Genomic DNA, 13228 nt, shown 5'->3' with positions numbered 1-13228 from the left:
AAGAAGAAAAAATAATTAAACCAAGACCACCAAAATAGAAAAGGAAGAAGAAGCAATAAAAAAGAGAAGAGAGAATTAGTGGAGCAAGCGGTGGTAAAAAAAACAGTATTAGGTTAGGGGACTTGAAAAAAACATTACATATATATACTACGACATACGATATAATAATGTATTTTACTAATTTAGTTCCGTTCTATTTTTTAATTTTTGACTAAAAAAAGTTAAACCGAAAATTAAAAATTCTATAAAATACTAATTCAACCACACCAATTTAATTATAAAATCAAATATAACTTATTTAGTTTGATTTATTTTTTCGGTTAGCACTGAAAAGTGCTCAGTCCTAAACCAAATTGAACTATGTTACCAAATTGAACTATGTTTGTGATGTATGCTCAGCTAAATATGCAATATGTAAGCAAGCAACCTAGCAAATACGCGATTAATCTTCAACTCAAGTACCAGTAAGTAAGATATCACAATTTAAATCAGGAAAATTAAGGAGTTGATTCTTCAATTTAATTCAAAAATATCTCAAGTAATAAATTTCAACACAAGATATATTAAACTACAAAAGTGCTGAAATTTAAAGGGAATAGGGATAAGAAAATATAAAAAGAATTGGCTTTCTTCTCATTAACATATTTTTAAAGATTAATTTCAGTCGCTGGTTATTAATTTGGAGATCAATGATATTCTTGATCTTTGCTATTATTTAACTAGTGTTTATTTTCTTGGTTATTTGTTGCTTTTAATGTTCAAATTCAATGAAAATAAAATGTTTTTAAATGATTGGCTGATTTTCTTTTGCAGATTAGTGTACGTGAATACTTCTCTTTGCAGATCTATTAGCAATCCATCCTTGGATTTTGTAAGATTTTAATATACCTATTGTTTAATTTAAACTGTGTTTTACTTTTCTTGTCGTGCAATTATATTAATTATAGGACTTGGTTATTGTAGAAATATAACAAGAGAAATGGAGGTTCTCCTTGCCATTGGAGGTACAATTGCTGGTGAAATTGCTAAAAACTTGGTGGCTCCTATTTGGCGACCGATTTATTATCTGATTTACTACAAACATAACATCGAGAATTTGAAAGAGGAGCTTCAGAAACTGGATGACAAGAGAACTGAGGTGGGGCTACGTGTGAATAACGCCAAAAGCAACTTGCAGGTGGTTGTTGATTCTGTAATTCGTTGGCAAGAGAAAGCAGATGGCATTGATAGGAGGAGTAAAGAATTTCTTCAAAATGAAATGAACATGAACAAGTGTTTGAATCGTTATTCCTTGAGTAGAAAAGCTAAGAAGATGACAGAAAATATGCTTGCTTTGCTCGAAGAAGCGAGGAATTTTGGTGAAATTGCCTATCCTGATCCTTGTCAAAAGATAGAATTATGGTTCAGTGATGAACGCATCAAGAATTTTAAATCAAGGGAATCAATTCTAAATGAGATCTCGATGGCCTTAAAGAATGACGATCTTTGTGTGATTGGGATTTGCGGAATGAGTGGTATCGGTAAAACCACTATGGTAAAGCAGCTTATGAAAAACATGGCAACAAAGAAATTGTTTGACGAGTTTGCAATGGTAGCCGTGTCTGATACTCCTGACTTCAGAAAGATCCAAGATGAAATTGCATCTTGCTTGGGATTGGAACTCAAGAATGATGAAAGTGAGGTGGTAAGAGCAAGCAAACTGCATCAGAGGCTTACCAACTGTGATAAGAGGATCCTTCTAATATTGGATGATGTTTGGAAGGAGGATGGTTTAGGAGAAATTGGAGTTCCTTTAGGTTGCAGGAGCAATGGATGCAAAATTGTGTTGACTTCTCGAAATGAATTTGTGTGCTCTAGTTTGGGAAGTCAAAGAAATTTCCTAGTGGAAGTTTTGAAAGATGAAGAAGCTCTCGTTCTTTTCAAAGAGACAGCAGGCGACTCAATTGGCCATGATTTACTCGACACGGTGAAGGAGATTGTAAATGAATGTGAAGGCTTACCAATTGCCATTGTAACTCTTTCCAAGGCATTAAAAAACAAAAACAAACACATTTGGAATGATGTGCTTCGACATCTAAAGAATTCTAAGCTGGAATATATCTCAGGAATGAAGAAAAATGTGTTTTCTGCAATTGAATTAAGTTACAACTATTTGGAAGATGAAGAGGCCAAGTCATGTTTTTTGCTTTGTAGCTTGTTCCCTGAAGATTTCAATATTCCGGTTGAAGATTTGCTTGAATTTGGAATGGGCCTAAGGCTGTTTAAAGATGTTGAATATGTGCATGAAGGAAGAGATAGGATCTATAAGCTTATTGATATGCTCAAAGGATCAAATTTGTTGCTTGAAGGTGATGACAAATGGAACGAGTCTGTCAAAATGCATGACCTTGTCCGTGATGTAGCCATATCACTTGCCTCAAGAAATAAGCAGTGGCACACATTACAAAGTCAAGCTAGAATAAAAGAGTGGCAAGATGATGATGGGTACAAAAATTGCACTGCAATTTCACTTCTGTGTGAAGACATCAAAAAACTTAAAGATCATTTGAAGTGTCCGAACCTCGAACTCTTACAGCTTTGGCATGATTGTCAGTTACAAAGCCTTCCAATCAACGTGTTAGAAGGGATGAAAGGACTCAAAGTTCTATCTATAGCCTCCCGTATCCCATCACTGCCACAATCAATTGATGTCTTGAAGAATCTTCAAACCTTATGTCTTTGGAATGATAGGCTAAACGAGATGCATACAATTGGAGCTCTCGTGAAACTGGAAATACTTCAAATTCGTAGTTATCATTTAAAAGAGCTGCCTGCAGAAATAGGATTACTAAAAAATCTAAGGTTGCTAAACCTGCGCAGGGTCGAGAACCTTAGCTACATTCCACCAGATGTATTATTAAGGTTATCCAAACTAGAAGAGTTGTTTCTTCCACTTAGATATATGATGAAATGGGAATGGAAGGAAGACGAAGAGAAAAACAATGCAAGCCTCAGCGAGCTAGAGACTCATCTTATAACTGCATTGCATATTACTGTAGAAAATGCCTACATTTCACCTAAAGATTCAGTCTTTAGAAACTTAATAAGATTCCACATTTTTGTAGGCAAACCAAAGCTTCATATTGTTCACAAAGATTCAGAGAATATATTGTATCTTGAAGGAGATGCAAGTGATATTAAAGGGAGTGGGATATGTGTTTTGTTGAGGAAAGTTGAAGTCTTGTATTTGGAAGAAGTGAAAAATTTGAAGAAAATTGTAAATGAGATAGAAGATAATAGTTTTGCGGATTTGAAGCGAGATGAATGTGTTGATGCACTAGTGAGAATTCGAGAGTCTCCAAAAAGTCACCTCTCATACTTGAGCAATTTAAGAAAAGTAGATATATGGGGATGTGATGAGTTGAAGTACTTTATTCCACTATCCATGGCTAGAGAGTTGAGGCAACTTCACAGCATGACTGTAATGTCGTGCGAAAAGATAGAGGGAATTTTCTACAGAAACAAAGTGAATGATGATGAGATTGAGTCGCCACTTACAACTCTCTGCTTGGATGACCTTCCAAACTTCATTGGATTTATCTACAAGGTAAGCTTTTATATTTTTTATAATTAAAGAAAATTTTAGTTTAAATATGAAGACCAATTTATAATTTTACTTGTTTTTAAATTTTTAGTAATTTTTTTTATTACTTAAAAAAATATTTCATTATTTTAAATATGTATAAGTAATCCCTTGAAGAAAACATAGTATATTTATAATTTGTTTTTATCACTAATATGACTTGGCGACAAATTAATGAGGAAAGCTTTTCTTGTGAAACCCTCACACTGACATATTAATCCCTTGCTTCACAGCGTGACTGAAAAAAAATTTTTAAAATGTTTTAATAAGCTCTATTTGTTTAAAAAAAAAATTTTAAAACAATATTTTTCATTTTTTTAAAAAATTTAGTTAAAAAAATATTTTTCTAATAAAAAAAATAAACCAAGAAAATAATTTTTACTTTTAAAAAAATAAAATCATTTTTCATATTTTAAAATATTTATCAAGACATTTATATATAAATTTATTAATAAATTTTATTTTTTAAATTAAAATTAAATAATAAAAAATAAGTATTTCATTAAAAAAATTTTTTTTAAAAAGCATTTTTTATAAAAAATATTTTTTAAATACAAATTATTTTTTACATATAAATAAAACCTTAATTTCAAATTTAAATCCAATAAGTGTATATGTCTCCATCTGCATAGAAAATGCATAATTTACTTTATTATTATTTCATAAAATTCACTTGACACATTATAAATTTATTTAAAATTGCACTAGTTTGATGGTAAATATATTTGAGTAAATTTAAGATATTTCAGGTTTTACTTTTCCGATTTTTAAATTTTCATTTAAAAAAAAAACAAAATTTACCCAAAATTATCTGCCCATTGCTGATATATGTTATTTTTCTATAATTATTTTCATTCATGCCTTCTACATTTGCTAATTGTTTTCATTTTATACAGAAAAATTGAGTTTTAATTTTTGTTCCAATGGCTAATATATATATATATTCGTGTTTGACAGGATATAGAAGAGTCGAGTGCATCTGAAATGAACAATAGGATGGAAATTGTTCAATCTAAGACTGAACCAGTGGAAAAGATTTCTATATTATTTTCTTCTCTTTGGCTACGACTATCAAAGTTGCAAAATCTTACCTTGAATAATTGTGGTTTGGTAAAAGCACTGTTTCCTCCTTCTGTTGCCCAGCAATTTGCGCAGCTTAAAGAATTAAATATCTCAGCATGTTGTAAGATGGAATATATAGTTGCAGAAGCAAAAGAAGAAGAAAAAAACAAGGGCATAAGCAAAATAGCATTTCCTAATCTAACTAAGCTTGATCTTTGTAATCTACCAGAGCTGGTGGCTTTCTTTGCAGACAATGATATTTCTTTTGAGTTGTACTCATTAGTACATTTGAAGATATGGTCTTGTCCTAAACTGAAGACACATTATTGTGAAACTCCAGACTCATCAACTTTGAACAAAAGTTACGATCAAAGTGAGCTCAAAGTCATGTTCCCAACAAGCTCAATTGCTCAAAGCTCACTAAGAAGAGGAAAGCCAAAAGATGTTTCCAAGAAAAAGGTATGTACTCATTGAATTTCATAACGTAATGCCATTGAAATTGTTGAAATTTACTTTAGGGTTTGGGAGTTAGAAGCATTACACCTACAATAGCAATGAATGAATTAGATGATCTCCCTAATAAATTTGGCAGGATATGGAGATGGAGCAGCCAAGCACATCTCAAATGAAAAGTGCACCAATGGAAATGATTTCTACATTATTTTTTCTACCAAGTTCACCATTATTAAATTTGCGAGAGCTTCATATCGGTGACTGTGATTTTCAAGAAGCAGACTTTCCTCTCTCTGTAGCTCAACAATTGGTGCAGCTTAAAGAGTTAAGAATTTGGTCATGTGAGAAGATGGAATACATTGTTGCAAAAGATAAGGGAAGAAGCAAAATAGTATTGTTTCCTAGCCTAACTTCTCTTGACCTTTCACATCTGCCAAATTTGATGGGTTTTTGCAAAGATAATAATGTTTCTCTTGAGTGGTCTTTGTTAGAAAAATTGTGGTTTTGTGAATGTCGGAAAATGAAGACATTTTGCGTTTCAGTTCCAAAATCATCAACATTGAGTACGAGTGCTGAGATTGATCACCTTGATACTACCTTTTATGCCACATTGATATCACGAAAAAGGAAAAAGCAAGATAATAATTTCAGCAAAGAGGTATGCCTTTCAAGATAAATTATAATTATTTGAAATAAATAAATGTGAATTTAAATTTGGTATTTATTTAATTTCTCAATTTTCATTTATTAAAATTTTCAAATCAGTTATATATTTTATTTTTATTTAAAAATTTCATATTTTTATAGTTAAATAAAAAAAATTCACATTTTCTAAATAATATATTATAACTATTTTTAAATTTTATATTTTATAAAAATTTATTCAATATCTATCAGTATGATTGTTTTTATGCTATATTGGATATAAAAAATAAGATAAATATTTACACAAATTCATATTTATATAATTTTTTTTTAAGATAAAGGTAAAACATTAAGATTTAGTACTGAACATATACTAAGGTTTTTAAAGTTTTATTTTATTAATAAAATAGTCATTTGAACTAAATATTTTTATTTAATCATGTCTATTAAATTCATTCATTTTTTTTAATAGTTTATTATTTTTCCTTCTTAATAATTAAAATTTTGTGAAAAATAACTTCAAATCAAATTAATGTATTTTAATTTTTATTAACATATATTAAAATAACAAAATGATGTTTTTAAATTAATTTTAACAGTATTTTATTTTTAATTTTAAAAACTTATGTACATAATTTTTAATATTATGAAGCATGGAATATGAGCATAAATATTGAATACAACTTTTGATAGATTAACTTATTGATACTCAATAATATTGAAAATCATGCATGTAACTTTTAAGAATTAAAAATAAAATAAAATTTTTAAATATATTATTTTGTTATTTTAGCATTAGTTAACAAAAATTTAAAATGTGTGGAATTCAATTTAAAACTTATTTTCTATAATGTTTTAATTATTGAAGAGAAAAATATTATAATTGATGAAAAAGTACACAATTGACTTTAATAATGACAAAAAATGATATTATCAAAATAAAAATATTTATTTCAAATGACCATATTTTAATTTTATAATTCAATTTAATTTATTAGCTAAATGATGTTTTGTATTTTTATAAAATATATATGTTGGTTTGGCAGGTTTCATTAATAAAGAATCACAGGGATCCATCTGTTAGCAATATTGATGAAAGTTGTGCATTTCCATCCAAATTGATTCAACAGTTGCAAAATCTGAAAGACCTTTGGATTGAGGGCAGCGATTCAGTGGAAGTAATATTTTCATTTGAAGGGCTGATTAATGGAGTGCTCAATTCAGTGGAAAATATATTCTTATTTGATTTACCAAATTTGAAGCACCTTTGGTTCAAGATTCCACCAGAAATCACAGCCTTCCAAAACCTGCGAGAGTTGATGGTACGAGAGTGTGATAATTTAATAAACCTTTTCTCAATTTGCTCGGCCAAACTTGTAGGAAAGCTACAATCAATAAGGATTAGAAGGTGCAAGAGGATGGAGGAAATTATTGGAAAAGAGGATGAAGAAATTAGCATGCAAAAAATTGTGTTCCCTCAACTAAGGTCTCTGACACTTAAGGATTTACCCAACCTCAACAGTTTCTGCAATACGATTTATGCTCTTGAATTTCCATTTCTAGAAACATTGGAGTTTCGGAAATGTAAAAGGATGGAGACATTCTCCTATGGATCATTAAGCATGCCAAAGCTAGAGAAGGTTATGATAAATGGAAGGTGGCATCAATTAATGGGATCTGATCCAAACCTTAATGCAAAAATGAGTGAGTTGTTGAAGATGAATCAATATGAGGTATGATTCATTTCCTAATGCCTTTATTTGGAATGGTAAATGTTTAGAGAATTTAAGTGAATTAAATTTTTTTTAAAATTTTTGTGTTTAGAGAAATTAAGAATATAAGAATTCTTTTGAAATTTTTATGACAATTGATTTTGAATTAAAAAGTAAATCTTGTAAGAATTTTATAAGAAATTATTTTATTTAAATTTATTTGCATTAAAATTACTTAATTAAGAACTCCACTTTTCTCTTCTTTTATTCCTTTTTTTTGTTTATTTTTTTTAATTAGTAACTATTTTTTTAATTTAATTTAATATTTAATATATTTATAATTGATATGGACAATTATCCATCTTAATGTAATTTTTTAGTAGTAAAAAAGTTTTGTAAAGATCATATTTTAAATATTGCAAAATATTAATAATGGTGTTCAAAATTATTTTCAATATGATAAAATGATTGTTATTTATGAAATAAATATTTATATTTTAGTTTAAAAATAATAAGGATAATAAAAAAATAAATTAATTTAAATTTATTATTAATTTATTCAAAATAAAATAAATTCAATTGAATTCTATCATTTTAAAATTTATTTCAAACAAAAAAAAATTTCTATAAATAAAAAAAAATTGTATTCTAAACAAGGGGAATAGATTTGACTCTTCCTCTATCTAAGCATTGCTTTTATTTAGTTATCATATGTCTTTTGAAATTATGAATTTAATTAGTTTTGATTGGTGAATAACCCACACTTGCATAATCTCAGAAATATCGTATAAATAATTAAATATGATAAGTAATTTATTTGTTACACAAGAACTTGATGTCACTGACAATGGTGATTTTGAGTATTCCAAATTTCAGGTAGAAGTGGAAGCTGAGTTTGAGTAGTGGAGAGGAAAGTGATGAAGCTGCTTTTAATGGAGAATGGCATTGGGATCAAGGTGTTCAATGAAGATTGAAGATTTAGTTTTTTTTTTTTTTTTTCCGAGTCTTGAAGTTGAAAAAATAAACATTTCCTTCTCCTGTGATTTTCTCATCAACAACATTTCATGAGTTGCTTATAAATTCTGGAGCTGCATTTTAATTTTTAGTCTTGAAATTCTAAGACAGGTGTGAAATAGCTTTGCTGCTATTAAAGACATATGGAAGATTTGTTCATGTTATTGTCATGCTATATTTAGTTCTTTTCCTTAGTTTTTTAATTGAACACAATTATGTCCATAGGTTCATATGGATTGTCTATCATCAGTAAGGTGACTTCTTTGTCTTATTTTATTATTTTGTGGTTGCTAATTGTATTGCGCGTGAAATTGTTTGGTTCTGTTTTTTTTTTTTTTTTAATTTCTATTCTGATAATATTTTTATTGTTTATGAATAAAAAAATATAAATTATATTTTAATATTTAATTTTAATATAATTAATAAATCGGTTCTTATATTTTTAAAATCAAACATTTAAATTCTTACATAATTATTCTGTTTAAATTGAAGTTTTTTCTATTTATAATTTCGTTAGTCAATCGATCAGAAGGGATAATAAATATTTCAAATACCTAAAATATTCTCATTACCGTTTAAAATCTTTCTAATATAGGATGAGAATTTTATATTTTGTAAACTATATTTTGGTCTCTAAGTTTTAGAGTAATTGATGGATCAGTCCTTATATTTTTAAAACTAAATCATTAAATTTATCTATATTTAATTTGTCTAAAATTACAATTCTTCCATCCATTATAAAGATTAGTTCAAAACAAGTGAATGGTCAAATTTTTTCTGAAAGTATAATTTCTTTCTAAAATAATTTTTATAAAAATTTACAATATACTTAAAAGTTACTTGCGTACCACTTAAAAATAGTTGAAATTGTAAGTATTTATGAAAATTTTGAAATTATAAGTGTTGAAATATTTTAAAAAATAAAATAAAATAATAAAAAATGTTAAAAATTAGTTAATTGATATATTATAAATAAAAATTAACGTCGATTTAAGTGTTTTTTAAATAAAAAAATAAAATATTTAAATATTTAAATTACAATAAAAAAATTTAAATATATAATTTTAAAAATATAAAAATGGATTCACTAATTATTTTAAAATTTAAGAATTCAAGTATAATTTATTTATTTAAAAATGATAATAAAGATATTTTTATATTTTTAACTGTAAAAATAAATGAAGAAATATTTAATTTGAATAAATTAATTATAAAAAATTTAAATATTCAATTTTAAAAATATAAAAATCTATGAATTAATATACTAAAATTCAAAAATTAAAATATCATTTACCATAAAAAAAAAAAAAAAACACCCATTGACTTTTGCTTTTTATATATACTTCATGTATCAAGGCATAATCCAAGCAATAAGTTTCCAAACCTGTACAGTTGACTAATATTTCATAAGCCATGATTTTAGGATTTCTTTTTTCTTCCCCTTTATTCTAAACCATGGCAAATTTGCACTCGCTCCTCATTGGTTATAATTTGCTAGGGTATGTCAATTACGTCCTCGACGTCCACTCTATCTCTTCTACCCAAAGCCCTTGTTTCCACCTCAACTCATCCATGTTAGGGGTGGAAATAGAAATTTTTTAATAAAAAAAAAATTTATTAATAAAATTTTCAACCAATTTTAAAATATTTCATGAATTAAACTAAAATTATGCGAAAATAATAAAATTAAAATATATGTTTTATTAATTAAGTACTATATATATATAATAAAATATTATCAATAAATTTATAGTTAATTGTCAACTGAGAATTAATCAAATCGATAACAAAAAATTAAAAAAATTGAAACATTATAAAATTATTTAAAAAATCAGCACTAAAAGAATTCCTATCCAAATAACCGAATTTCATATATTCGTTAATTACATATAATAATATAAAAAAATCAAATTATAAGATTTTTATTGAACTATATTCTTGTAAAAAGATTCATAGAGTTGAAAATTAAAAATAATATAAATCTTAAGTATAATATAAAAATTAAAAAATTAAACAAAAATAAATATACATCTAAGTTAATAAATAAACACATCAAACAAAAATAAATATAAATCTAGGTTAATAAATCTAAGAGAAATAAAATCACTTATTTTTTGTAATTATATATATATACATAATATATATATATATATATATATATATATATTTTAATTTGAATAGGAAAAATTAATATAAGGTTGCATGATATGTAGTTAATACATTGAGTTTCATTTAATTTTAAAAACAAATTACCAATTAAATTTTAATTTCTAAATATAAAAATTTTAAAATAATATTTAAGTAAACTTTTGTGTTTTTTTTTTTTTTTTATAATAACCCACTAACTTTGATTGCTTCAGTTTTAAGTATAATATATATTAGAAATTATTTAGGAAGTAATTAAAACTTTGGGGTCAATGAATGAAAATTTAAAATTTATTATACTACTTCTATTTTATAATTTTTGTACATTTTATTTTTTATATAAATTAAAAAATGATAATTATTTTAGTTGATGTGTAAAAATTTTTCTTTAACTTTGTAATTATACTCTTTTAAAATAAAACAAGAACATTAAATTTTATTGAAACAATGGAATTATTATTAATGACATACAATTTGAATTAAATATTGAGAGATGATTTGAATTTTTATTTGAAAACAAAAAAAAAACAATTAATGAGAGATTGTGTTAAAAATAAGATAAACTAAATATCATCATAATAATTAATTTATATGTTAATTATAATATAAATAAAAAAAGTATATAATATTTTTAAAAAATTATAAATAAAAAAATAGATAAAAATTATAGAACATAGGAAATAGTTACTATAAATTTTTATAAATTTTTTAAGGCCAATAGAAAATTTAAAAAATTAATTAATAAAAAATAAAATTTAATATAAATAATTAAAAAATTTAAGAAATCTTCAGAAAGCGGGCTCCTTAGCGCCCCTTGATTTTGTCTCTGTCCCTTGTGGAACTAAATCCAACTCAGCTTATACCACCTCTATCTCAACATCCCATGATTACATGATCTAAAAACTATAGTTTAAGATTAAGAAATGCACATTTGTCTTCATAATCCACCCTGCCCCTCTCCACCATGAACTAACTATCATTCATCAAGTAATGAAATCTATGAATGGAGGTAAGTAATGTCTGAGAAATACAATGCCCTCCTTGCAATAGAACATGAAATCTTTTCACACCAAATTTATGCCAAAATATCATTGGACGCATGCAAATGGATTTTTCGACTTAAAAGAAATCCTAATGGGACCATATCTAAGCACAAGGCTTGCTTTGTTGCAAAGGGTTTTCAACAAAACCTTGGTCTTGAATTTTGAAGACACTTTTAATCTTATTGTAAAGCCCACCATTATCTGTATTGTTCTATGTTGAGCTCTCTCCAATAAGTGGCCATTTCACCAATTAGAGGTCAATAACGCATTTCTTTATAGCTACACCTCTTAAATTATTTTTATGGCCCAATATATGGCTTTATCAATGAAGCATATCCTAATTATGAGTGTAAGCTTTGTAAAGCCCTCTACAGACTCAAGTAAGCATCTAGTGCTTAGTACAATGAACTTTGTTCCTTTCTTCTTTCAGTTAGTTTTTAGATGTCTAAATCTAACAATTTTCTCTTCATTTATTCCCATGCCACCATCGCTATGTATCTCCTAATTTACATTGATGATTTGATGTCAATTAGAAGCTATCCTAAAATTGTAATTGAGTCACTTTATTGCTCTTTTAAGTGCCTATTTATCAACGAGTCTCCTTCAAAAGAATTTTAGCTTATGAATCAATGTGGCGACGTGATTCTTTATAATCCTTCTTGTTTATTATTGTGGTTGAACCCCAACAAGTGCTTTGAGTGAACTAAAAAGTGTTAAATTAGGGATTCACAGCAGCAATGTTTCTCAAACCCATGAATTTTTTTTATCAATGATACCATATTTTTAGCCTTTCTATAGCTTCAAAATATCACTGCCATAACAAGAATTCTTAAATGATTTTACTACTTGTCTAGTTTGAGGGTTAATTTTCACAAAAGCCAACTTATCACCATTAATGTCAATGAAAATCTTTCTAAAGTAGTTGTAAGTTCATGTTGTTGCAAAATGGAAAGTCTATCAATAAGATATTTGGGGTTCTGTCTAGGAGCTAATGGTGGAAGATGCAATACTTGGAATCCTCTCACTTAAAAAAGTTGAAAATAGGCGCTCTTTTTTCGAAAAAAAAAAAGTTTTATCCTTTCTTGGAAGACTAACATTGAATCTTGCATTACCTCTATGCTTTTATATTATTTATCTATTTATAAAATTCCAAGGAAGTGTTGGGAAGAAAAAGGAAAATTAGAAGAGAGAAAACTTGATGAAGAGAATAATCTTCACTATTTTTCCATTATTTTCAAATACAAAATACTTAAGTATATATATAGGAGTATAAGTATGTCTCTTGAACTTTAGTACATGAACGCTTTAATGCATGAATCCCTACTAATGACTAATACATGAACTAACTCATACATTGAACCTTGCACACACTAATCAAGGCACATGAATCTTAATACATAATTGATATAAGAGTTGTTTATAATGACTAATATAACAAGTTTATCCTTTTAACACCCCTCCTTAAACTTGTCATACCGACACTCCAAGATAAGCTCTCAATCTACAGAAAATTTCAAACTTTAATGCTTTAG

General features: G+C 26.8%; 1 protein-coding gene across 13 annotated transcripts in view; it reads left to right on the top strand.

The window, feature by feature from the left end:
* LOC110609536 (disease resistance protein RPS2) overlaps positions 1-8787 on the top strand; it is a 44101-nt gene extending 35314 nt beyond the window's left edge. For 6 of the 13 annotated variants that reach the window (XM_043954452.1, XM_043954450.1, XM_043954448.1 and 3 more), the window contains 6 exons: positions 814-871; positions 964-3586; positions 4580-5143; positions 5277-5795; positions 6829-7515; positions 8371-8787. In XM_043954452.1, the coding sequence (XP_043810387.1) occupies positions 980-3586; positions 4580-5143; positions 5277-5795; positions 6829-7515; positions 8371-8397 (4404 nt within the window). In that variant the 5' untranslated portion in view covers positions 814-871; positions 964-979 and the 3' untranslated portion in view covers positions 8398-8787. Of the gene's footprint in view, positions 1-813; positions 872-947; positions 3587-4579; positions 5144-5276; positions 5796-6828; positions 7516-8370 lie in introns of all 13 variants that reach the window. The other 7 variants (XM_043954449.1, XM_043954447.1, XM_043954446.1 and 4 more) reach the window with 4 other exon arrangements.
* The last annotated feature ends 4441 nt before the right edge of the window (positions 8788-13228 follow it).

This window comes from Manihot esculenta, chromosome 2 (genome assembly GCF_001659605.2).
Source record: "Manihot esculenta cultivar AM560-2 chromosome 2, M.esculenta_v8, whole genome shotgun sequence".
In the NCBI taxonomy this organism is placed as follows: domain Eukaryota; kingdom Viridiplantae; phylum Streptophyta; class Magnoliopsida; order Malpighiales; family Euphorbiaceae; genus Manihot; species Manihot esculenta.
This window is presented reverse-complemented; position numbering and strand designations above follow the sequence as displayed.